We start from the raw sequence: 25,936 nt of genomic DNA, 5'->3' as shown, positions 1-25,936 counted from the left end.
GTTTTAGAATTCATCATAGTACAGAAACAGCATTAGTGAAGGTTACAAATGATCTTCTTATGGCTTCGGACAGTGGACTTATCTCTGTGCTTGTTCTGTTGGACCTCAGTGCTGCTTTTGATACTGTTGACCATACAATTTTATTACAGAGATTAGAGCATGTCATAGGTATTAAAGGCATTGCGCTGCGGTGGTTTGAATCATATTTGTCTAATAGACTAAAGTTAATTATGGAGTTCCACAAGGTTCTGTGCTAGGACCAATTTTATTCACTTTATACATGCTTCCCTTGGGCAGTATTATTAGACGGTATTGCTTAAATTTTCATTGTTACGCAGATGATACCCAGCTTTATCTATCCATGAAGCCAGAGGATACGCACCAATTAGCTAAACTGCAGGATTGTCTTACAGACATAAAGACATGGATGACCTCTAATTTCCTGCTTTTAAACTCAGATAAAACTGAAGTTATTGTACTTGGCCCCACAAATCTTAGAAGCATGGTGTCTAACCAGATCGTTACTCTGGATGGCATTTCCCTGATCTCTAGTAATACTGTGAGAAATCTTGGAGTTATTTTTGATCAGGATATGTCATTCAAAGCGCATATTAAACAAATATGTAGGACTGCCTTTTTGCATTTACGCAATATCTCTAAAATCAGAAAGGTCTTGTCTCAGAGTGATGCTGAAAAACTAATTCATGCATTTGTTTCCTCTAGGCTGGACTATTGTAATTCATTATTATCAGGTTGTCCTAAAAGTTCCCTAAAAAGCCTTCAGTTGGTTCAGAATGCTGCAGCTAGAGTACTGACGGGGACTAGCAGGAGAGAGCATATCTCACCCGTGTTGGCCTCCCTTCATTGGCTTCCTGTTAATGCTAGAATAGAATTTAAAATTCTTCTTCTTACTTATAAGGTTTTGAATAATCAGGTCCCATCTTATCTTAGGGACCTCATAGTACCATATTACCCCATTAGAGCGCTTCGCTCTCAGACTGCGGGCTTACTTGTAGTTCCTAGGGTTTGTAAGAGTAGAATGGGAGGCAGAGCCTTCAGCTTTCAGGCTCCTCTCCTGTGGAACCAGCTCCCAATTCAGATCAGGGAGACAGATACCCTCTCTACTTTTAAGATTAGGCTTAAAACTTTCCTTTTCGCTAAGGCTTATAGTTAGGGCTGGATCGGGTGACCCTGGACCATCCCTTGGTTATGTTGCTTTAGACGTAGACTGTGTTTCATAATTATTGTATGGCCTTGCCTTGCAATGTGGAGCGCCTTGGGGCAACTGTTTGTTGTGATTTGGCGCTATACAAGAAAAAAGTTGATTGATTGATTGATATACAAACAAATCTTTACATACATACAAAAAGTAGAGGTGGGCGGATCGATCCTAATATCAAAAATATTGATACCAATGCTGGTATTGATATTGAATGATCCTTGTGTAAAAAGATCGATACTCAAGCACTTTTTCTCTCCCACACGCACTGACTGCTGTGCACGCACATTCATTAAAGTCTACTCTCTGTAAGAGCAATGCTGCGCTGTGTCACACAGCACATAGCAGCGCACCCTTGTATTGTGGTTTGTCAGCCCTCTACCTCAGGAGATTTTATTTTAAGTTGTGTTGAGTGATATTTTTTCAACAAAAATGTTGATTGTGATAATAAAGTATTATGTTGTCACGTACAATGTTTGGCGAAATTCTATCCTATGTCTTTTGGATCCTTTTTTATCTATGAAGCTTAAATATGAAAAAGTATCAGTATCAGTATTGATATCAGCGATACTGGGCCTGTATTTACTTGGTATCAGATCAATACCAAAATTCCCAGTATCGCCCACCTCTAACAAAAAGTATCTGCCTGTCTGACTATATACAGTTATTATATGATGAACCATAAATATAAAGTGGCAACTGATGTGTGACCAGTAACACATGGAATACACTGCAAGTATTAGTACATGTGTCGTGTCAGACACAGGTCATGTGCAGCAGTCACGTGACTGTTTGGCATTGCTGCTCAATCTTTCCACATCATTTGTCTTTGTTAATGGCTTTTATTCCACACTCTATCTCTTCTGCAAACATTTTTTTCGATGTGATTTATACAAGGCAAAATCAGTTTGTGCTTTTGTGTGTTTGTGCAGGTGTGCTCATTTTCCTGATACTGCCGTCATCCAGCAGCATGTCCCTGAAAGCGCACCTTGTGTTGAACATTTTGTAACATAAGCTTAAAACATATAAACACATATACGAGGTCTATTAGATAATAAACCAACCTTTTTATTTTTTCAAAAACTATATGGATTTGAATGACGTGCGATTACACCAATCATGCTTGAACCCTCGTGCGCATGCGTGAGTTTTTTCACGCGTGTCAGTGACGTCATTTTCCTGTGGGCAGGCCTTGAGTGAGATGTGGTCCCGCCTTCTCAGCTGAATTCCTTTGTTTCACACGCTGCTCGAGACGGCGCGCGTTGCTTTATCAACATTTTTTCTGGACCTGTGAGGAATATCCGAGTGGACACTATTTGAGAAATTAAGCTGGTTTTCGGTGAAAAGTTTAACGGCTGATGAGAGTTTATGGGGTGTTTCTGTCGGTGTAAGGACTTCCCACGGAGCGGGACGTCGTGCAGCGCTTCCAGGCGCCGTCGTCGGCCTGTTTCGACCTGAAAACATCCTAATTTAAGGTTTAATTCACCCAGGACGTCGTGAGAGAACAGAGAAGATTCTGAAGAGGCCGGCATGAGGACTTTATGCGGACATTCCACTGTTTTAAGGACATTTTTTAATGAAAGATGCGTGCAAATTTGCAGAGTCGTTTCCGTGACGACTCGCGAATCTGTGTGCGCCGCGACAGGAAAAACACCTCCGTGTTGAAAACCATTTGTAAATTTCAGGTGGATTTTGATGGCTTTCAACAAGTGAGTAACTGAGAAATTGTTTAACAGCTTGGGCATGTTCCAACTTGCCCGTTAAGGTTTCCAACGGAGGTGTTTTTCCTGTCGCGACCCCCTGCGGTCGGGTCCCGCCCGACATGCAACTCTGCCCGCACGTTCTTTCATTACAAAATGTCCGTTAACAATGGAATGTCCGAATAAACTCCTCATGCCGACTTTTTCTGAAAGTTCTCTGTTCTCTGACGACTTACTGGGTCAACAGAGCCTGAAATGTGAACGTTTTCAACTTGAAACGGCGAGACGCTGCCACCTCGAAGCACAGATCATCGTCAGGCGCCGTGGGCCGTCCTTACGGCGACACTACCAGACCAAAATCTCTCATCAGCCGTTACAATTTTTACTGAAAACCAGCTGAATTTATCGAATGGTGTCCACTCAGTTGTGCCTTACAGTTTTGAAAAAAATTTGATCAAACAAAGCAGCAGTCTCTGAGCCATTCCTAAACAATGAAAAAATCGACGAGGGGGTGGGCGACTCCTCACTCAAAGACTGCCCACAGGTGAATGACGTAACTGACAGGCGTGAAAAAACTCTTGCATGCCCACGAGGGTTCAAGCATGTCTGATGTAATCACACATGATTCAAATCCATATGGTTTTTGAAAAAATAATAAGGTCGGATACTTTTCTAATAGACCTCGTAGACTCACCATCAGCTTTTCCTTTGTTACTTTATTTTTATAATCCAGAACCTGTGGGTCACAGAGTCCCATGTGAGTTAAGTTGAAGAGAATAACTGTATTTATATTTTTATTGTCTGTGAGTTCTTTGCTGGTCATAAAAACTACAGCAAAAGGTGTTAATTTTGTAATGTTACCAATACGATGTCATAATGATTGTCTACAGATCATTTATATATATTTTAGCTGCAGCATGTGTAAAAAAAGTAGGTGCCCGAATTATTTTCCAGAACGCACACCATAAGATACACATTTGCGATGCTTTCCTGATGCTGGTAGCATGTAAGTTTTAATCTTTTAATGACACCTGATAGAAAATCAACCCTCAACCCAGCAGTGATGCAAATGTAACAGTTTAAATGTGTTTCAGGTGCTAATTTTCATGTCATTAGGTATCCTGCAGGATCCACCTACGCTGTACCCCAGAATGCAGTGAAAATAGCTGCAATGTCTTCATGAGCAACATTTTATCATTAAATACATTTTTAAAAATTGTATGTCACTTTCAGGCTCCTCTCCTGTGGAACCAGCTCCCAATTCAGATCAGGGAGACAGACACCCTCTCTACTTTTAAGATTAGGCTTAAAACTTTCCTTTTTGCTAAAGCTTATAGTTAGGGCTGGATCAGGTGACCCTGAACCATCCCTTAGTTATGCTGCTATAGACGTAGACTGCTGGGGGGTTCCCATGATGCACTGTTTCTTTCTCTTTTTGCTCTGTATGCACCACTCTGCATTTAATCATTAGTGATTGATCTCTGCTCCCCTCCACAGCATGTCTTTTTCCTGGTTCTCTCCCTCAGCCCCAACCAGTCCCAGCAGAAGACTGCCCCTCCCTGAGCCTGGTTCTGCTGGAGGTTTCTTCCTGTTAAAAGGGAGTTTTTCCTTCCCACTGTAGCCAAGTGCTTGCTCACAGGGGGTCGTTTTGACCGTTGGGGTTTTACATAATTATTGTATGGCCTTGCCTTACAATATAAAGCGCCTTGGGGCAACTGTTTGTTGTGATTTGGCGCTATATAAAAAAATTGATTGATTGATTGATTGACATAGTACTATACCCCCACTATCGCCATCAGGTTAATTGTTTACACAAATCAATTAATTAGTTTCACCAGTTTGATTTAGTTACCACAACTAATTTGCAATAATACGAAGGATTCTAAAAATGCATGACATGTTCATCTATGCAATGAGGGAATTATAAATAATGCACAATGAGCACATATCGCTGTGATGCTGTATTTTGGATGTCAGTGTAACACATTTGACTGAATGGGCATATAAGTGGCAGCAGGGATTTTGTAGTGCTGCCAGCATATGGATATGAATGTTTGCTTCCTCTGCACATGGATCTGTTGCTTCAGCTCTTACATCATGGCACGCACCCTGGGGCATTCGCTCTACAGAGGCTGTGTTCTGTATTTAGAGCCTGATTTATACACAAACACTCCACTGGGGAAGGCGCAATGAGTGTTCTGTTCCCCTGTTGCACTTGCTGGGAATATAATGATCTTCCCACACTTTAGTCTGCCTATAAGGAAAGGGAAAATACATGTAGAGTCAATTTCAGAGCCAGAATTAAACGGAGAAATGTCCGGTTGATGGTTTAAAACATTGTGAATGTCGTCAGATTACTGTAATGTAATAATTAACTGTTTTTTCTTCATTCCAATTTGCATTTCCTGGGTTTTTAATCCTGTTTTCTTCCTCTCAGCATGGATTGTGTGATTTGCATTGCACTGCAGATCTCAATCGATGTCCCACAGATGTTTGGAATCATGATGCGGCACTGAAGAGAAATCCACCTGGTAACATCACGACGGGAAGTGAAACCAAAAGAAAAAAAAAATAATTTCTCTCTCCCCTTCTGTCTTGCTCTTTGTTTTGCTATCTTTGTTCTCAGGTTGTTAGAGAGCACATTGCTCAATGCAGAAGTGAAGGAAGGAGAGATTTTGCCTCCCACCATTCAGAGGTTGATGAAAGGATACAACAAGTACCTCAGGCCGTTCTTTGACAGTAAGGGAACTGCAGACACATCCAGCCATGAAACTGACAGAACACTCCAGGGAAAGTGTGTTTGAAAGGAAACAAGAGGGACTCAAACTGTGATTTTCTACTTGTGCCCCTCCCTTATGAGTAACAGAAATTTTTTCTTCATGTGAATCTTGTAAAATTTAATAAAGCAAATATGGGTTTGGCCCGTAATGACTGTTTTCTGCAGAGTGATATGTGCACACTGCAATGTGTTATTTCTGCTATTTCAGTCAATGCCAGAGCGATCTAGCAGTTTTCAACATGTAGGAAGCTAATTTGTGCACATTCATGCAATGCTGTCTCAGTGTACATGTTCACAGTCAAGATGTAAAGTTGTTCCTTGCAAATCTGTAGTTTTTCTGAGTGCTGAGAATCTGTCACAGTGGGATTATGTTTTACCTTTGACTGCCATTCAGCAAACTTGCACATCTCCCGTCTTGGAATACAAGTTCAGCATGAACTGATGGAAAAAAGTACCAGTAGGTATAAGCACACATACAAATGCAGTAATATACTTTCTATTGATTTTAGTTGTTGACTTTTTTAATCACTCAGCTCAGTAGTTCCCAAAGTGGGGCGGGGGGTTGGCACAGAGGTATTCTGAGGTTGGGGTTTGCAAGCCCAGTGATTTTGCTTTGCATGATTTTTATGTATGCTTCAGCTGCATTGCCTTTTTGATACCCTAAGCAACCAGGATTAACAGTTAATAACAGTTAAAATATTTGTTTGTCTTTAGATAATGTTGTTATTGTTTGTCTCTCCTTCTCAAGAATGACAGAGTCTCTGACTTTTACTGCCACAGTTGGTGCATCCGCTGGTGACTAATGAGTCCAATAGGGGCTCTTCTGCATATGTGGATGAGTATGGTGCTCTGGGTAGTTTGGGTATTCCAGTTTTCTTGCTTTCTCTTGGCAGTAACTGTTGTCCTTCTTTCCACAAAATGGTCACCAGTGAGGATTTGACTGCGCCACTTTGGTTGATTTTGAGCAGAGATTCTGAGTTCTGAGTTCCGAGGTGTTGACATTGATGTTGAAGTTCTTTTGTGATGCATTGAGGCAGTCCTTGAACCTCTTTTTCTGACCTCTGACTGTCTACTTTGGGATGCAGTTGTCAGGCATGTGTGGCTGATATGTCCAGCCCATCTCACTTGTGCCTTTTACAAAAAAGTGAAAACGGATGTTGGCTTGCTGGAGCACCTCGGTGTCAGGGCTCTTGTCCTGCCTTTGGATGTGCAGGCATCTTATGTGGAAATGCTTAAGTTTCAATAAAGCATCTACAGGTAGGTGTCAGAGGTATGCAGTAGGGTTTTGAGGACAATTGCGCAGTAAACCTTTACCTTGGTGGTTAGGATGATGCCCCTACATTCCAATATGTTTTCCCACAGTCTATCAAAAATTGTGCTAGCCTAGGAGATTCTGCTGCTGACCTCATCATCTATGTTAACTGCCCTTGTTAACTGCCAAAGAAGGCAAACTTGTCGGTAGTCTGTAGGATTTGTCCCCTGACAGTGATTTGAGGTATGGCATGCACAGTAAATATCACCAGTTTTAAATTAACACTGCCAGTGTACATATGGTCCTACTCTGACCCAGAGTGGGACCATATGTGCTGTGATTTTGCTGTGTGACCTCGGCCTTCTTTGTACTGATTGTAAGACTGAGGTTTTTACATGCTGTTGAGAACTGATCCATTTGCTGTTACATTTCATGTTCCTTTTCAGCACTGAGTGAGCAGTCATCTGCAAAGAGAAAGTCCCTGACAATAGTTTCCTTAAACTTAGTTCCAGCTTGCACATGACAGATGTTGTATAGTTTGCCATCGGTGCAGATTCCCATGGTGCTGTTGTCCAAGGCTTCCTTCGACACTGCTGAGAATAAAATATGGAGCCAATGCACAGCCTTGCTTAACACCAATCATTACTGGGAAAAGAGCAGACACCTCCCCATCATCATGAACACAATCCTCGATCTGTTGAATTATGGTGATGAACTTATCAGCGCGGCCAATATTCTCCATTATCTGCCATAGACCTTCCCTACCAACTGAGTCGAGGACCTTTGTTAAGTCAATAAAGGATGGCCTTTCAAGGTCTTGGTATTGTTCCTGGCATTTTTCCTGGTGTTGGGAAGCAACAATGATCATATCCACAGCACTCTGATCTGCAGGGAAGCCGCATTGACTCTCTCGGAGTAAGCCTTGTTCTATGTATCTCAGTAGACGGGTAAGCAGAATCCTCTGTGGTTGGCACAAAGTCAATCGTTTCCTTTCCTTTTATAGATGTGAACAGTGTTGGCATCTTTAAAGTCTTGAGGAATATTCCCTTCATTCCACATGTTCTGGAAGAGATTTGTGAGTTTTATGAGGGTGCATGATTGAGGTATATTGAACTCCTTGGCAGGGATTACATCAAGGCCACTGAACATCTGGGATATACCCTTTCTTACATCTGGAAGTGTGGATGGGACCTGAGTTCATGCTTTCTCTCTACTTGTGGCAGCTGGACAATGACTTTGTTGATAATTTAGGATGGCCGATTTAGTACACTCTGAAAGTGTTCTGCCCATCTTTCTAGTATTTGTTGTTTTTCTGAGAGCAGTGTTTGGCCATCAGCACTGTAGAGAGGAGATGATCCAGAGGACTGTGGACCACAGAGGGCTTCAGTGCTTGATAGAATTGCCTTAGGTCCTCTCTGAGTCTGCATTTTTTTTTTCAATATGGAGTAATTTTGTATAAATTCCAAGGTTTAAAATAAATTCCAGCAGAGTTTAGAAACAAAAGACATATATGTGTGAGTCAAAAATAAGGTGATACAAGCATGGATGATAAAAGATGGATTTGTGCGGTAGTAAATACCAACTTGGCAATGGATTTGACATGGTGGAAAGATGGAACAGACATCCACATCAAGAGAAGATCTCATAATCCATTGTTGGAGTACTTTTTTTTTTTTACATGAACTCAAAAAACAAAGCAAAAATAAAAAAATAAATAAAGAAATAAAAAAAAATAAAAATTAACATTTGATGGAAAACACAATTGGTCAGATTTCAATAAAGAACAAAACTGCATTTGACTTTTTTAAGGAAATGTGTACAGACTGATGTCATTCATCCACAATCATAAATCTTAAATTCTGTTTTTCACCACAGACAATTTAACAAAAGTTCTGTGACCAAATGTGCTGTATGTACACTGAACAAAAATGTGAATGCAACTCTTTGCTCCTGTTTTTCATGAGCTGAACTCAAAGATCTAAAACATTTTTATATACTCAAAAGGCCCATTTCTCTCAAATATTATTTGCATAGCTGTCTACATCTGTGTTGGTGAGCACATCTCCTTTGCTGAGATAATCCATCCCACCTCACAGATGTGGCATATCAAGATGCTGATTAGACAGCATGATTATTGCACAGGTGTTCCTTAGGCTGGCCACAATAAAAGGCCACTCTGAAATGTGCAGTTTTCTTTATTGGGAGGGACTGAAGTTCTTAGAAGACCAGTCAGTATTTGGTATGAACACTACTTGCCTCACAAAGTGCAACATGTCTCCTTCGTTTAGGGCCCCTTCACACATAGTGCAAAGTTTTGAAGAAATGCACACTTAGTGCACATGACGCAGGAATCGTGTGCAAAAAGTGTAATGTCTCCCCTGTCTCCAATGCCTGTGCGAAACCATCATACCCTCTCGTGCAGGTGTTGGCCAAATTCCAGGTGACACGCACGAACACCTAACACCGCTTGCATGGCACTTGGAAAATGTGTGGCCAGTCGCACTCTTGGTATGACAGCAGTCTGCAGACAACCACTGTCGTACTGGGAGTGAAATTTGTCTACACAACTGGAGTTGCTGAGATGTACCGTGCCATCGGCTCCCCCCACAACATGTGTGTGTGTTACGCGCTCCCCCCAACACGTGCATGCGTGTGGTGGTGTCACCTGCAGGCGAGGCATATCTCATCTGATCACAGAGGGACACTTTGGTCTGTGCACTGAACAGACAGGGTGTGGCAATTGTTGACACCTCTAGACCTGGACATCAGAGCTGCAGAACACGCACCATGTGTTGACAGATATGCGTGTGTGTGCGTGCTTGCTGTACTCACATCAGAAACATAAAAGCTTATATCACTTGCAACATGCTGGAGAGCGCTCACGCTGACAGGTCCAGGTGGATCGGAGTTTATGTGGACATGCAACAGGCGATCTGAACATCATGTCTGTCTGACAGGACAGTGAGTGCATCGCAGGACCATATGACAAGCCAACAGTATGACAAATTCACCACTTTCAGTCACATATCTTCAGTCACTTTCTCCCTCAGCCCCAACCAGTCCCAGCAGAAGACTGCCCCTCCCTGAGCCTGGTTCTGCTGGAGGTTTCTTCCTGTTAAAAGGGAGTTTTTCCTTCCCACTGTAGCCAAGTGCTTGCTCACAGGGGGTCGTTTTGACCGTTGGGGTTTTACATAATTATTGTATGGCCTTGCCTTACAATATAAAGCGCCTTGGGGCAACTGTTTGTTGTGATTTGGCGCTATATAAAAAAAAATTGATTGATTGATTGATATCAGCAGAAATACACTGTAGCAAACGCTGTTTGGTCAGTTATCACAGCAATTTTTTTTTTCTTTTTTTGAGAAAATATGTTTGTCTGCTTGTTGATTAGAGCCATTCCATGCTCTTTTTTACAAGACAGTGATTGTGGTGCAGTGGTAGAGTTGCCATCTGGTAATTAGGATGCATGGGTTCAAATCCTGTGAATCTTGTGCTGTTTTTTGTTTGTTTTTTAAAGCAGGATCATTTAACCGCAGAGTTCTGCATTGCATTCCCCTTTATGTATTATTTATATCAACCCAGTGATATTCACTATTTATACAGCTGGTTTTTTATTTAATTTTCCTCCAAATCATCAGCAAGATGTGGTGCAGCTCGTTCCATGGAACACAATGTGAGCAGCTGCAGCGGCGTGAGTTGCTGTTCCTGCTTGACAGACACCGTCAGGCACACAAACTGTTGCGCTGGTGTCGTGCATACCTGCTCATCGGCGTGATGTTTCGTGGTGCGCTAATTTTGAACCGTTTCACGATGTTTCGCCATTTTCGTCCACATGTTGTCCATACTTTGCACTATGTGTGAAAGGACCATTGGAGCTGATCAGCAGCCAGACGCCATTGAATGTGAGCATTTGTCTACTCAAGTTGGTTACTTATACAAACCGCAGTCAGGCTGAGACACTGATGAGGACAATGAGCATGCAGATGAGCTTCCATGAGACGGTTTCTGACAATTTGTGAAGAAATTCTTTGGTTCTGCAAACCAATTGTTGCTGTAGCTCTCCAGGTGGCTGGTCTCAGACAATCTTGGAGGTGGAGGGCCAGGGCTGGTGTGGTTACACATAGTCTGCGGTTGTGAGACTATTTGGATGTACTGCCAAAGGCCTTTGGAGATGGCTTATGGTATCTGTACCGGATACTCATCTGAAACGAGTATCCGGTACGGATAAAGCATTTTTGATGAGTACGAGCATGATCCAAATAAAACTCATCAATATCTGTGCTTGTGCTGAAGGAAAATTCTCATTGACTAACTGACTGTCTTCATGCTCTGTGATTGGCCAGTCACACACAGCACCCGCCCCTCCCTACACAGACACGTCTGTCTGCAGCTTCTCTCTAACACACACAGACAGGATCTTTCTCTTGCTGTGCTTTGTTTGATTCTACCTAAGTTTTCTTCAACTCCCCTCTTTTTCAGTTTGTATGATAAAGTTACTTGGTGAACTTGTTTCGTATCGTATGCAGTGCATTTGACAAGACAGAGCTGACGGCTCATGTCGCATCGGTCACTGCCTCCAGTCTGGTCAGTTTTTTTTTTTTTTAAGCGTCTGTTTGCTCTGTTTGGCTGATGATATAAAGTCAGTTGGAAAACTTTGCTCCTACTGAACATGGTGCTTTTGAGAAGAATACAGTGTACAAGGCTGACATATTATTTCCCTATTTGCTATCACTGGATGTTTGCATGAATCACCAAGTTCACACAGATCATTAAAAAATAAACAGTCTTACAGAACACTTACACACATACAGCTGAACACACAAAGTAGCCTATATTAATATTTTTTTATTGAATATGACTGCATGCAGTATCTGACACTTTCTCACTGCAGTTCATAAAAATAAATTGGTCAGTTGAACATTCTCTCTCTCCCTCTCACACAGTCACTCAGTCACACACACATGCACACACAGACACTCTTGGACACACAGACACACCTTAATCAGTGTTGTTTAAAAATGCCAAGAACGTTAGGTAGTAAAAATAAATAAATAATTGAAAAAAAAAATCAGTTTGATCATAAAATGAAAAAAAGGAAGTTGTGTTGAGTATGACAACTCTTGTTCATGCATACTTAGTAGTTCATAATTTCCTACTACATTGAATGTCAATTCTGAGGCTGTTCTGTTATTCATTCATACACTTAAGAATATTCATGTTCTGAGTTTATAAAAAAACTTGTTCTGTAAAATAGTTCCTTAACTATTGTGATCAAAAACATATTCATGTTCTGAGTTTATATATATATATATATATATATATATATATATATATATATATATATATATATGTGGTGGGCACAGTTCCGATAATCTGATAACAGATAATTATCGAAGATAATGTTTTCATTATCGGATTATCTTTTTAGATAATTAAAGTTATCTAAAGTTACCATTATCGGACCAATTATCTTCCGATTAACTTTTGTCCGATAACTTTTAGACTGATAAACAAAGCTTAACAGTGACAAACATTTTTAAAATTTAAAATCAGTACAGCATCTACCTGTTCTGTAACAGATGTACAGTACAGATGTACAGTTATACCGTCTGCAAACAAAATCGAGCTGCTTCTATGAAAAGCGTCTCTATCCTCTGCAGACAAAGCAGAAGTGGTCAAAAAAAAAAATAAATTCAATATCACCTAAGTCATCCGGGGCATACATTTTTAACTTATGGTTCAAATTTTACCAAACTAATTTTGGACAAGTTATTTAAAATTACTGTTATGTCTGAAGTTTTATAAAGTGAAAATATCAGATATATGTTTTAGTTTTAAAGTAATGTGCTAATTTTTAAGGTTTTGTGAGCACATTCTGAGCCCAGCAGTGCATTATGGGTAGGATGATGTAATCTCATGTTCTTGACAGGACAAATGCATTTCAGACACTCTTTTCAGGCTCCACGGACAACAGCATTAAACTCTAGTGCCTAAAACTCTCTTGAATGTATTATCTGGGTTTATAGACGTTGTTATTGTATTTGCATTTGTTAAATTCCACGCATTTTAAATGTAGCAGACAGGGATTATCTGGAATTTTGTTTTCAAGGCCTCTACTGCCATATACTGGCCAGTAGTGTTCATGGCAGTATTTGCCCTAAGTACTAAGCGTCTGGGAACCAGTAGATGGCAGTGTTGTATTTGTTTTGACCCCGGTTATATCAGATGATTGTCAAATCAACTTTTTGGCTTTGCAAATGGCTTTTTTTTTTTTTTACAAATGAAGTTTAAAACAAAACAAAACAACAGCAAAAATAATAATAATAATAACATTACAAGACAGCTCTGCAGTGTTTGCACAGGCACAGTGCGAGCAGTTGGATGCTTGTAGCTTTTCAGCAGGAGGATAACCTCACGACGGCCGACCAGAATAATATCAAACAGGTTTGATTTTCATTCGACCATACGATCGCGATCAGGAGGTGGTTGTGAGATGTTAAAGCTTGTTACTCCATGTACACTACACGATGCAGGACGCACGATTAACCTGAAACTCGGTCCAAAAAATTCCTGCATGAAAAATCATCTCGCATAGTGTAACGCACGTTTTACAACATCATAAAACGTGCGCACATTCTCTCCACATGCAAAACATTTTGCAATGACACTTCCAGGGCTCCGTAAAAATGCCTGTTTTTACAAATAAAAAATGAACACCAACACATGACAGACGTCACATTAACGTGTTGGTTTACATAATGAATGACTGAACCAATCAGTGTTTAGCAGAGGCGCTTTTACCCAGAATCCTTTGCGATTTGTCTGTGTTTGTTACTAAACCTCAGAATTAGTGCATTATTCAACATTAAAAGATATATGCTAGAATTTAACTTTGTACAAATGACAGAATTGACATTAATGGAGTTATTCTATGGTTATTAATGTTATTTATAAATCAAAACCATAAGTCAGCATGACTTTATTTTTCAAGACCTCTGCCTGACCGGAGTGTTGTAATTGATAGACAGCTGGCTTTAGGGCTGTGTTTAGGGTGCCTCTGTGTTAGGAGCGCTGTAGTAAACAAGAGCTTCCACCAGGGCCAGAATGTTCAAAGACAAAAGTGTGGTCTCAGTGTGTGGGTCTGTTTTTACTTTTAATATTAGTGGAAATTATTGTGGCATTAAAACTTAAATTTGTTTTACTAATAGTTGCAAATGTACCAGAGACAATATTGGAATTTATCGGTTATCTGTAACTTCCGATACATTTTTGGGTGGTTTATTGTTTTATCTTTATCGAAGATAACTTTTCAGTTATCTAATTATCTGTTATCAAAGTAAATTTTTTGGTTATCTGTGCCCACCACTGTATATATAAACTTGTTCTATAAATAGTTCCTTTGCTATTGTGATAAAAAAAAAAAAAACAAAAAAAACGTTGAATCTCAATTCTGAGGCTGTTCTGTAAACATTCATTCATAGACTTAAGAATATTCATGTTCTGAGTTCATAAAAAACTTGTTCTGTAAATAGTTCTCTTACTTCTGTGATCAGAAACATTGATTTGAATCTAAATTTTGAGGCTGTTCTGTAAATACTATTCAAATAAACAATAAATATACCAACTTCTGATAGATCCATATCAATTTCAGACTTAAAAATAATGTACTTATTTAAGCCCTAGCCATTTTGGGCTAAACCATGCCCACTTCCGGTTTAAGCCACACCCTGTATGAGTACAGATACAGATAATTTAGATGGTTGAACAGATATTGATACAGATAGTGGTGTACTTGCTTATCCCTAATTCATGGGAAACAGCTCAGTTGGTTCAGAATGCTGCAGCTAGAGTACTGACGGGGACTAGCAGGAGAGAGCATATCTCACCCGTGTTGGCCTCCCTTCATTGGCTTCCTGTTAATGCTAGAATAGAATTTAAAATTCTTCTTCTTACTTATAAGGTTTTGAATAATCAGGTCCCATCTTATCTTAGGGACCTCATAGTACCATATTACCCCATTAGAGCGCTTCGCTCTCAGACTGCGGGCTTACTTGTAGTTCCTAGGGTTTGTAAGAGTAGAATGGGAGGCAGAGCCTTCAGCTTTCAGGCTCCTCTCCTGTGGAACCAGCTCCCAATTCAGATCAGGGAGACAGATACCCTCTCTACTTTTAAGATTAGGCTTAAAACTTTCCTTTTCGCTAAGGCTTATAGTTAGGGCTGGATCGGGTGACCCTGGACCATCCCTTGGTTATGTTGCTTTAGACGTAGACTGTGTTTCATAATTATTGTATGGCCTTGCCTTGCAATGTGGAGCGCCTTGGGGCAACTGTTTGTTGTGATTTGGCGCTATACAAGAAAAAAGTTGATTGATTGAAGTTGATCTGTGGCATTGTGCTGTGTGATACAACTGTATCAGGTTTTCATATTTTTTGTATGATTTTATGATGCATTAAACGTGCCAAAAATGTTTGCCCAGTACTGTCATTAAAATGACTCATTTTAGAGACATGACTACAAATATTATATTATTTCTTTTTAGTGAACTTGACTAAAAATCAATGTACTACTTTCTCTACATGGCTGACTTTGAAATGCAGATGTTGCAATCACTGTGCTGTTGCACCACTTTTGATCTAATTTAAATTGCTGGCAGCCTGAACAAAGTGCAGGTATTTATGTCCTTCACTCAAGATTTCTGAAAAAAAGCCCTTTAAAAATGATTAGCATTCAGAAAGTCTGACATTTAAACATTTTCTTTGATTAATAGTTTTGACTGCATTTATTCTTATTAAATATGAAGAAATACACATGCAAATATACAGTGCTTGTATACATGTATGGTGGTAGTATGTACATACACACACATGTGGAAAGACAGACACACGTATCATGCTGCAGACAGATATGAGCAAGACAAGAAGGATGGGGGAGACGAGACAGAGACATGGTAAAAAATACCCCTCTTTGATGATGAATATGAAAACTAATTCCCTGAAGGAGGCTTGCACTCGACAGACTGCAGCTGTTGCCAGAGATGTGGGAGTCTTTAGCATTTAGAAATACATTGTCCTCAAATAACTTTTGATTATACAACCCTGGCCTTTATTAAACACCTCTGTACCTTCGCTGTGTCCTCTGTTCTGTCAGTCACACGTGCACTCTCACTTCAGTGTATTTCATTGGTACAGAGTGATGGAGTGTGGTGTGGAAACATACCCAGCCAGCTAAATGAACTGCACTTTTTTTCCCCCTAGATGGTCCTGTAACGGTGGGCATGAGCTTGGACATCGCCAGCATTGATACAATCTCAGAGATCAACATGGTGAGGTGATATTTTGGCTGTCACATCCTGCTGTAATTCAACATGAAAGCTCTCAGACATTGCTTTGCAGTCATTGTTAGTCTTTCCTAATGTCCTTCTCACACTGGCTTAATGCTTGCAGTGCTGAGAGCGTTAAGTGAAGATGGACTGTTCACGGTGTATCAAATGAATGGAGTTATGTAGTGCACATGAAGTGACATCAGGAAAAATGTGCCCCCCCCCCCCAAAAAAAAAAAAATTCATAATCCACAGCATTGCTGCAGGTCAGCAAGTGTGTTGTATTTACTTGAGGCACTGACGGACTCAGGGACCTGACAGATTAATAACTAACAATGGGGGGGAAAAGCTGAATAGTGCAGCACAAATTAACAAAAGAGCCTTGGTTTGCAGGAAACTGCTGATTATCTATCAGCATATTACTGTTTTGGTGCAAACACAAGATTATGTTTGATTTTATTCTTGTATTTTTTTTTTTTCCCCCCAGAAATGCATCTCAAAAATATGGGGTAATGTTATTATCACAGATTATCTTTTATCACTTATTATATAACCTTTACATACCATACATCTGCAACAGTAGATGGCACTAAATAGCTGCTAAACCTGTGTGCACCCCCCACACCCCCCACACCCCTTTTTTTTTGTCTTTGCTGGTCACATAGCAGGCAACAGCAACTCTTCATCACAATTTACTCTGGCTCTCAAAGTAATGCATTGTTTCAGATTATTAATTATAGCACAGATAGCATGTCATTTTTTTATATTAATTAATCACACCAGACATTTTTCTGATCACAGTAGTTTGTAAACATTAGTACCAGGCCAGATTGTTATCTTTTATCTATTTTTTTAATAGTGCCAATGAAAAATATCACTAAATATAATTAATTTAAACTAAGATAGTTTTGGGGGTTAATGGGGTGATTTTTATATTCAGGCCAGTATTGTATAGAGACATGACTGTTGAAGTGTTCTGATCTTTGAACTCTACTCCGGTAGGACTACACTGCCACCATATTCCTACGACAGCGCTGGACAGATGAACGCTTGGTGTTCGAAGGCAACAAGAGCCTGAGTCTCGATGGGAGACTTGTGGAACTGCTCTGGGTTCCTGACACCTTCATTGTTGACTCCAAAAAGTCTTTCCTTCATGACATCACTGTGGAGAACAGGCTGATCCGTATCTTTCCCAATGGGACCGTCCTTTATGCACTGAGGTGAAGTGACACATGGATGCTGTTTTTATTGCTCTGTTGCCACAGACAATGAAAAGCAGGCCAGGGAACAGAGGAGACTGGGGGAGGAAATGTGGGTGGAATGTAAGGATTATGTAATGGCAAAGAAAAGGGTGCTGTCAATTATTTTATGTGACCGCTGAATTATATGAATGTAAACAGTCAACACAAAAAAAAATCTATGCGCAATTGAGTCTTCAGCATTATTATTATTATTATTATTATTATTATTATTATTATTATTATAAATGCAGTCATTCATTTTCTGTTCCTGCTTACTCCAATATTATGGGTCATTGGGGAAGCAAGAGCCTATCCCAGCTGTCACAGGGCAAGAAGTTAGGTACATACAGTACAGGACGATAGTCTATTACAGGGCCACATATAGACACATGCATTCACACACTCACACACACACAACAGTTAATTTAGAGTCACCACTTCACTGAATCTGCATGCCTTTGGCTATCACAGCCCAGTGAGATAGAACCCTGAACATCCGATGATGTGATTTTCACAGGTCAGGTCTTTGAACAGCAGCATGACTATGGACTGTGAAGGCACTGCGTGTGGTCCTAATTTGACCTAACTGTGTCCTTTTGTGGCTTGAGCTTTCTGGAACATTTACACAGTGAAAGAAATCAAACGTTACATGGGAGTGGCAGTTGTTATTTTACTGGTACCTTTGCAACCATCGTGTATACTTTCTCTGTGCGTTTCATGTGTAATTACACTGAACAAAAACATAATTATGCAACACTTCTGTTTTTGCTCACATTTTTCATCAGCTGAACTCAGAAATCTAAAACATTTTCTCAAAAGACGTATTTCTCTCAAATATTATTCACAAATCTGTCTAAATCTATCCCAGTCTCATGTTTTTTTTCGTGTTCCCTTCACGAAATGAGCCAAATTTTCATGAGAGGGTTTTTTTTAACTCACTATTACTAACCCTACATCTACCCCCAACCCTAACCTTAACCATAACCTAACCCTACTCCTTCCCCCAACCCTAACCATAACCACCGGCCTCACAACCATAGACCACATGCAACCACACCAGCCCGGGACCTCCACATCCAGTAAGTTCACTTCCAAGATCATCTGAGACCAGCCACCCGGACAGCTGCTGCAACAGTCGGTTTGCATAACCAAAGAATTTCTGCACAAACTGTCTGAAACTGTCTCAGAGAAGCTCTTCTGCATGCTTGTCATGCTCATTGGGTTTTGACCTGACTGGTCCCCCAGACCCCCCAATGAAGCAAAACTGCACATTTCAGAGTGCCCTTTTATTGTGGCCAGCCTAAGGCACACCTGTGCAATAATCATGCTGTCTAATCAACATCTTGATATGCCAAACCTGTGAGGTGGGATGCAGGCAAAGGAGAAATGCTCACTGAGACATATTTAGACAGATTTTGAACAATATTTGATGAAATAAGTCTTTTGTGTATAGAGAAAATGTTTTAGTCTTTGAGTTTCGCTCATGAAAAATGGGAGCAAAAACAAGTGTTGTGTTTATATTTTTGTTCAGTGCATATACAGTATTTATGAGACACATCTTCCTGTTTCAGCAGTGAACTGATGCATCCCTTTAGGACACCAAAGACAACATGAACATTCATGCACTGCATTACTGTTCACCAAAGACAAAAGCATGCAGTATAATCTGGCATCTTATTTGCCATTATGTGCTACAGTAGTGTTCAGAATAATAGTAGTGCTATGTGACTAAAAAGATTAATCCAGGTTTTGAGTATATTTCTTATTGTTACATGGGAAACAAGGTACCAGTAGATTCAGTAGATTCTCACAAATCCAACAAGACCAAGCATTCATGATTTGCACACTCTTAAGGCTATGAAATTGGGCTATTAGTAAAAAAAAAGTAGAAAAGGGGGTGTTCACAATAATAGTAGTGTGGCATTCAGTCAGTGAGTTTGTCATTTTTGTGGAACAAACAGGTGTGAATCAGGTGTCCCCTATGTAAGGATGAAGCCAGCACCTGTTGAACATGCTTTTCTCTTTGAAAGCCTGAGGAAAATGGGACATTCAAGACATTGTTCAGAAGAACAGTGTAGTTTGATTAAAAAGTTGATTGGAGAGGGGAAAACGTATATGCAGGTGCAAAACATTATAGGCTGTTCATCTACAATGATCTCCAATGCTTTAAAATGGACAAAAAAAAACAGAGACGCGTGGAAGAAAACAGAAAACAAACATCAAAATGGATAGAAGAATAACCAGAATGGCAAAGGCTCACCCATTGATCAGCTCCAGGATGATCAGAGACAGTCTGGAGTTACCTGTAAGTGCTGTGATAGTTAGAAAATGCCTGTGTGAAGCTAATTTAGTTGCAAGAATCCCCCGCAAAGTTCCCCTGTTAAATAAAAGACGTGCAGAAGAGGTTACAATTTGCCAAAGAACACGTCAACTGGCCTAAAGAGAAATGGAGGAATATGTTGTGGACTGATGAGAGTAAAATTGTTCTTTTTGGGTCCAAGGGCCGCAGACAGTTTGTGAGATGACCCCCAAACTCTGAATTCAAGCCACAGTTCACAGTGAAGACAGTGAAGCATGGTGGTGCAAGCATCATGATATGGGCATGTTTCTCCTACTATGGTGTTGGGCCTATATATTGCATACCAGGTATCATGGATCAGTTTGGATATGTCAAAATAACAGGTCATGTTGCTTTATGCTGAAGAGGACATGCCCTTGAAATGGGTGTTTCAACAAGATAATGACCCCAAGCACACTAGTAAACAAGCAAAATCTTGGTTCCAAACCAACAAAATTAATGCCTCGCAGATGTGAAGAACTCATGAAAAACTGTGGTTATACAACTAAATACTACTTTAGTGATTCACAGGGTTGCTAAAAAAGCAGTTTGAACATAATAGTTTTGAGTTTGTAGCTTCAACAGCAGATGCTACTATTATTGTGAACACCCCCTTTTCTACTTTTTTTGCTAATTGTTTGCTAATCCAATTTCATAGCCTTAAGAGTGTGCATATCATGAATGCTTGGTCTTGTTGGATTTGTGAGAATCTACTGAATCTACTGGTACCTTGTTTCCCATGTATCAATAAGAAATGTACTCAAAACCTGGATTAATCTTTTTAGTCAAATAGCACTACTATTATTCTGAACACTACTGTACTTTTCATTGATGCTTTCATTTTAAAAGTGTGACATTTTTACATGTCACTGTTTCTGAATGTGTTGTGACAGACTGGCATCCTATCCTGGGTGTACCCCGCCTTACGCTGTATGACTGCTGGGATAGGCTCCAGCCCCCCGCGACCCTTGATTGGATTAAGCGGTTGAAGATGTGTGTGTGTGTGTTTCTGAATGATCTGTAACAGACTGGCATCCTGTCCTGGGTGTACCCCGTCTCGCACTGTATGACCGCTGGGATAGGCTCCAGCCCCCTGCGACCCTTAATTGGACTAAGCAGTTGAAAATGAGTGTGTGTGTGTTTCTGAATGTGTGTCTGCTACAGTGTTTAGATGCTGTAACTGTCATAGTATGCAAGGAACTGCTCATAACCGCACATGTTGTGGACTTTGTACTGTTGGCGAGATGTGGCGATGAGCACAGACAGCAACAACAGAGAGAAAAACGTCAAAAACACTAAGAAGGAGTATGGCTCCTTGAGGGAATTGCAGCTGCCAAATGGACAGAATTGAAGTGAGAAATCTGAGGTGTTGGAAGAAAAGGACAGCCATGCTAAATGTTTCAGAGGGAATAATGACAATCCACTGAGGTGATTGGAGATAAAGGTTGAGTAGATAGGGATTTTAATTAAAAAAGGCCCTAAGGGTTTTAAAAGAGGGCATTCCTCAACTAACACCCAACAATACCCCATTTTGAAGTGTTAACTTAAATGTTCATGGTTAAGTGGAGGAGTTGAAGTTATTTGGATTCGTGTTCATGAGTGAGGGTAAGATGGACTGTCAGAACAACAGATGGATTGGGGCTGTTTGATGTTTTGCTGATGATGTACTGGACTGTCATGATGAAGAAAGACCTGAATCAGAAGGTGAGACTTTTGGTTTACCAGTCAATTTATGTGCCTATCCTCAACTATGGCCATGAACTTTGGGTAACATTTTGAAATAACAGGCCCATGCATACGAGTAACAAAAATGAGGTTCCTCCATCAGGTATCTGGGCTTACACTCAGGGACAGGTTGCAATCCCAGGGGCTGGGATTTGCTGCTCCTTGGCATTGAAAGAAGCCAGCTAAGGTGGATGTCCCCAGGGTGGACTTCCAGGCACATCCAGCTGGGAAGAGGCCCCAGGAAAAACCCAGGACATGCTGGAGCAATGATATTTGCCAGCTGGCTTTGGAATACTAGGAAATCACCTGTGAGTTTTTAGAGGACTTGACCAAGGACAGGGAAGTGTACGATGAGCTGTATAGCCTGTCACCGCTCGCACCCATATAAGTAGCAGAAAATGAATGAATGAATGTTCTTGATGGGCAGCACAGTGGCTTAATGGTTTTCACTGTTTTCTCACAGCTGTCAGGCATAGTGTAAGCTTGGTTCAAAAAGGGTGGACACAAATGCGGGTTCTCACCAGGGATGGAGTAAGAAAAGGGTTTAATCGTCAAACAACACAGGTGATCCAGCAGGGAGGCAAGGGTAACAGACAGACGTAAGCCTGAGGCATGATTCAACAGACAGGCACAGGTCTAAATACACAGCGAGGAGGCAATCAGAGGCAAAGACAAACTCAAGGTTGAGGACAAAGCAAGGTCAAAAATCCGGCAGGCAAAAAAACAGGGCAAAGGGGAGCTTGGAACAAAGGTGTGATGAGGTGCAGGTGTGTTGAAGGCTCTGGGAAGGGGTGTGACAGGGGTAGACAAAGGTAAGTGCAAGAGAGTGCTGTGAGACAAAAGCAAAGCGCACTGGATGACAGAAAAACCAACAGTGCACAACGTGACATGCTCAATGTACCATAAGTAACGTGACCAAAACAAAAGAGAAAAACTTGGAAATAACGTGATTAATCTAGAAAGTGGGAAACAAGAAGGTCAATGATTATAATCAAAACTAGAACATGACTGATACAGATTAAAGTATAAAAATAAATGCAATAACTGATAAAGATGACAAGTTGAGCAGAAAATAAGTGACATAAAACAAAACCAGTGACCAGAGAATACAACACAAAATAAACGATAATCAGAGAATGCAATAAATAACTAAAGAAACACAACCAGCCGAAACCAGTGACTAAAGCATAATACAATAAACACGAAAAACAAAACTAAACTAAGACTGAAGTAACTTCAAGTGAAAGAATACAAAAGTAATGCAATAAGCAAAACAAACTACAGGCAAGACAGGAACAAAGACAAAACTAAATACATGGCAACCAAGTGAAACAGAAAATAAATTAAACAAAACTAATTATAAATAGAGCATGACCAAGAAGACATGATATACAACCCAAATTCCAGCGAAGTTGGGATGTTGTGTAAAATGTAAATAAAAACAGAATACGATTTGCAAATCCTCTTCAACCTATATTCAATTGAATACACCACAAAGACAAGATATTTAAAGTTCAAACTGATAAACTTTATTGCTTTGTGCAAATATATCCTCATTTTGAAATGGATGCCTGCAACACGTTTCAAAAAAACTGGGACAATGGTATGTTTACCACTGGGTTACATCACCTTTCCTTCTAACAACACTCAATAAGCATTTGGGAACTGAGGACACTAATTGTTGAAGCTTTGTAGATGAAATTCTTTCCCATTCTTGCTTGATGTACTACGACTTCAGCTGTTCAACAGTCCAGGGTCTCTGTTGTCGTATTTTGCTCTTCATAATGTGCCAGACATTTTCAATGGGCGACAGGTCTGGACTGCAGGCAGGCCAGTCTAGTCCCCACCCTATTTTACTGTGAAGCTGCGCTGTTGTAACACATGCAGAATGTGGCTTGGCATTGTCTTGTTGAAATAAGCAGAGATGTCCCTGAAAAAGACGTTGCTTGGATGGCAGCATGTGCTGCTCCAAAACTTGGATGTACCTTTCAACATTGATGGTGCCATCACAGATGTGTAAGCTGCCCATGCCATGGACACTAACACACCCCCATACATCACATATTCTGGATATTGTTGATGTATGGCTTTCGTTTGCATGGTAGAGTTTTAACTTGCACTTGTAGATGTAGTGATGAACTGTGTTAACTGACAATGGTTTTCTGAAGTGTTCCTGAGCCCACGCGGTAAGATCCTCTACAGAATGATGTCAGTTTTTAATGCAGTGCCGCCTGAGGCTTTGAAGGTCACGGGCATTCATTGTTGGTTTTCAGCCTTGCTGCTTATGTGTAGAACGTTCTCCAGATTCTCTGAATCTTCTGATTATATTATGGACTGTAGATGCTGGAATCCCTAAATTCCTTGCAGTTGAACGTTGAGAAACACTGTTCTTAAACTGTTGGACTATTTCTTCATGTATTTGTTCACAAAGTGGTGATCCTCACACCATCTTTGCTTGTGAAGAGCTGAGCCTTTTGGGGATGCTCCTTTTATACCCAATCATGACACTCACCTGTTTCCAATTAGGTGTTCTTTGAGCATTCTTCAACTTTTCCAGTCTTTTGTTGCTTGTCCCAACTTTTTTGAAATGTGTTGCAGGCATCCATTTCAAAATGAGCAAATATTTGCACAAAAACAAAAAAAAGTCTATGAGTTTGGACATTAACTATCTTGTCTTTGTGGTGTATTCAATTAAATAGGTTGAAGAGGATTTGCAAATCATTGTTTTCTGATTTTTTATTTACATTTTACACAACGTCCCAACTTCATTGGAATTGGGGTTGTAAATAAAAACTTACAAAGCTCAGAATCTGGAGGCCAATGAGAACCCACCCTCAAATAGGAGCCCCTCGTGGGCAGCAGCATGACAACAGCAAGAATGTTCTGGGATCAATTCCCACCTAATCCTTTCTGTGTGCAGTTTGCATGTTCTCTATGTTCTCCCTGGCTCCCTCTGGGTGCGCTGGCTTCATTGTACTTCCAAAGTCACGCAGGTCATGTGATATGGTGACTTTAAATTGATCGTAGGTATGTGAGTGTGAATGAGTTTGTCTGTGTGTGGCCCTGAGAGATTGGTGTCCTGTCCAGGGTGTACCCTGCCTCTTGCACTATGACTGCTGGGATCCCCACCCATGACCCTTCATTGGAGTAAGCAGGTATAGAAAATTAATGAAAGAAAACGAATGAATGACTGAATGTTGTTGGTTACACATTTAGCTCCCCTTTAAAAAAAAATGTTTAAACCTTACTTTTTCTGTCTTTTGTTTGGTAAAATCCTCAGTCTAAACCAAAATTCAATATTTATTTATTTGTTTATTTTCTTTTAGGATTACCACTACTGTGGCTTGCAATATGGATCTCACCAAGTATCCTATGGACAAGCAGACCTGCACACTACAACTCGAGAGCTGTAAGGACACATATGAACAGAAAAAATGTTGTGTGATGATGACTGTGTGGTTATAAATTCAGACTGTGACACTGTGCATCCTTGAGGATTTGTCACAATGTCATTACTATTATAAAGGTGAAGCTATAAGGTAGCCGTTTATCAATGATATAAATAGGATCTGACTTTAAATCCTTGATTATCTTAAAGATGTTGAGTAGTTCCAGTTTTTTTTAAAGGCACCACTTTTTGTTGGATCAGACACGTCCTGCTCCAGCTAGCGCTCACTGATAAACAAGCATTGCACATGATAAGTAAACCTGTCTTATTAAAGCCTTGGTGTCTAAGCTCTGTTTACACCATGTATGTCTCATGATTTGTTAGCAGAATTAGTCAAATGAAGTACATGTCATCCACATTTTGAACCTCTCAAATTGAATCATGACAGTGGAACAGTGGTGCCATAAGATGACTTATTTTACTTGACTTTATTTTAGTTTGCTAGAATTATGAAAATACTGCACCTGTCCTGGTAGAACAACAGGATGTCTCTGAAGGTATATAGCGACAATTTAGACAACAAGAAAAATAAATTATTCCTACATGAGTGGGTTAATATTTCAGAAAATTTAGTTTTGGTTTATGAAATATTTTCAATTTTTCTTTCATTTTTCTTTATATTTTGTTTGCTGCACATTTGTGCATAAAATAAATAAATAAATGCTTAGCAAGAATGACATATATTTCACTCTTGGAGAAGGAAGTTTGAAAATTTCACATTGTAAGAGCTGTGCTGTCTGAGGTGCAAAAACAGATCTCTGTGGGTGGACACACCTACATTTGGTCTGGTCTGCATGATGCTGCTATCTTTTTTAAATCAATGGGTGGCATGATTGGAGCATAAGCTGAGCATAGAGTTGATGTGTCTGGGTTTGCATTTGTGCTGGATCATGATGAAGATCCAGGCTTTTCTTG

General features: G+C 40.1%; 1 protein-coding gene across 1 annotated transcript in view; it reads left to right on the top strand.

Annotated features, from left to right (window-relative positions):
- Window positions 1-25,936, top strand: part of LOC117523458 (gamma-aminobutyric acid receptor subunit pi) — a 365,633-nt gene that overhangs the window by 274,307 nt on the left and 65,390 nt on the right. The window contains exons 3-6 of the mRNA XM_034185000.1: window positions 5,546-5,658; window positions 16,205-16,272; window positions 17,272-17,489; window positions 24,900-24,982. Of these exons, the coding sequence (XP_034040891.1) occupies window positions 5,546-5,658; window positions 16,205-16,272; window positions 17,272-17,489; window positions 24,900-24,982 (482 nt within the window). The remainder of the gene's footprint in view (window positions 1-5,545; window positions 5,659-16,204; window positions 16,273-17,271; window positions 17,490-24,899; window positions 24,983-25,936) is intronic.

Source organism: Thalassophryne amazonica, chromosome 13, assembly GCF_902500255.1.
Source record: "Thalassophryne amazonica chromosome 13, fThaAma1.1, whole genome shotgun sequence".
Taxonomy (NCBI): Eukaryota; Metazoa; Chordata; class Actinopteri; order Batrachoidiformes; family Batrachoididae; genus Thalassophryne; species Thalassophryne amazonica.
This window is presented reverse-complemented; position numbering and strand designations above follow the sequence as displayed.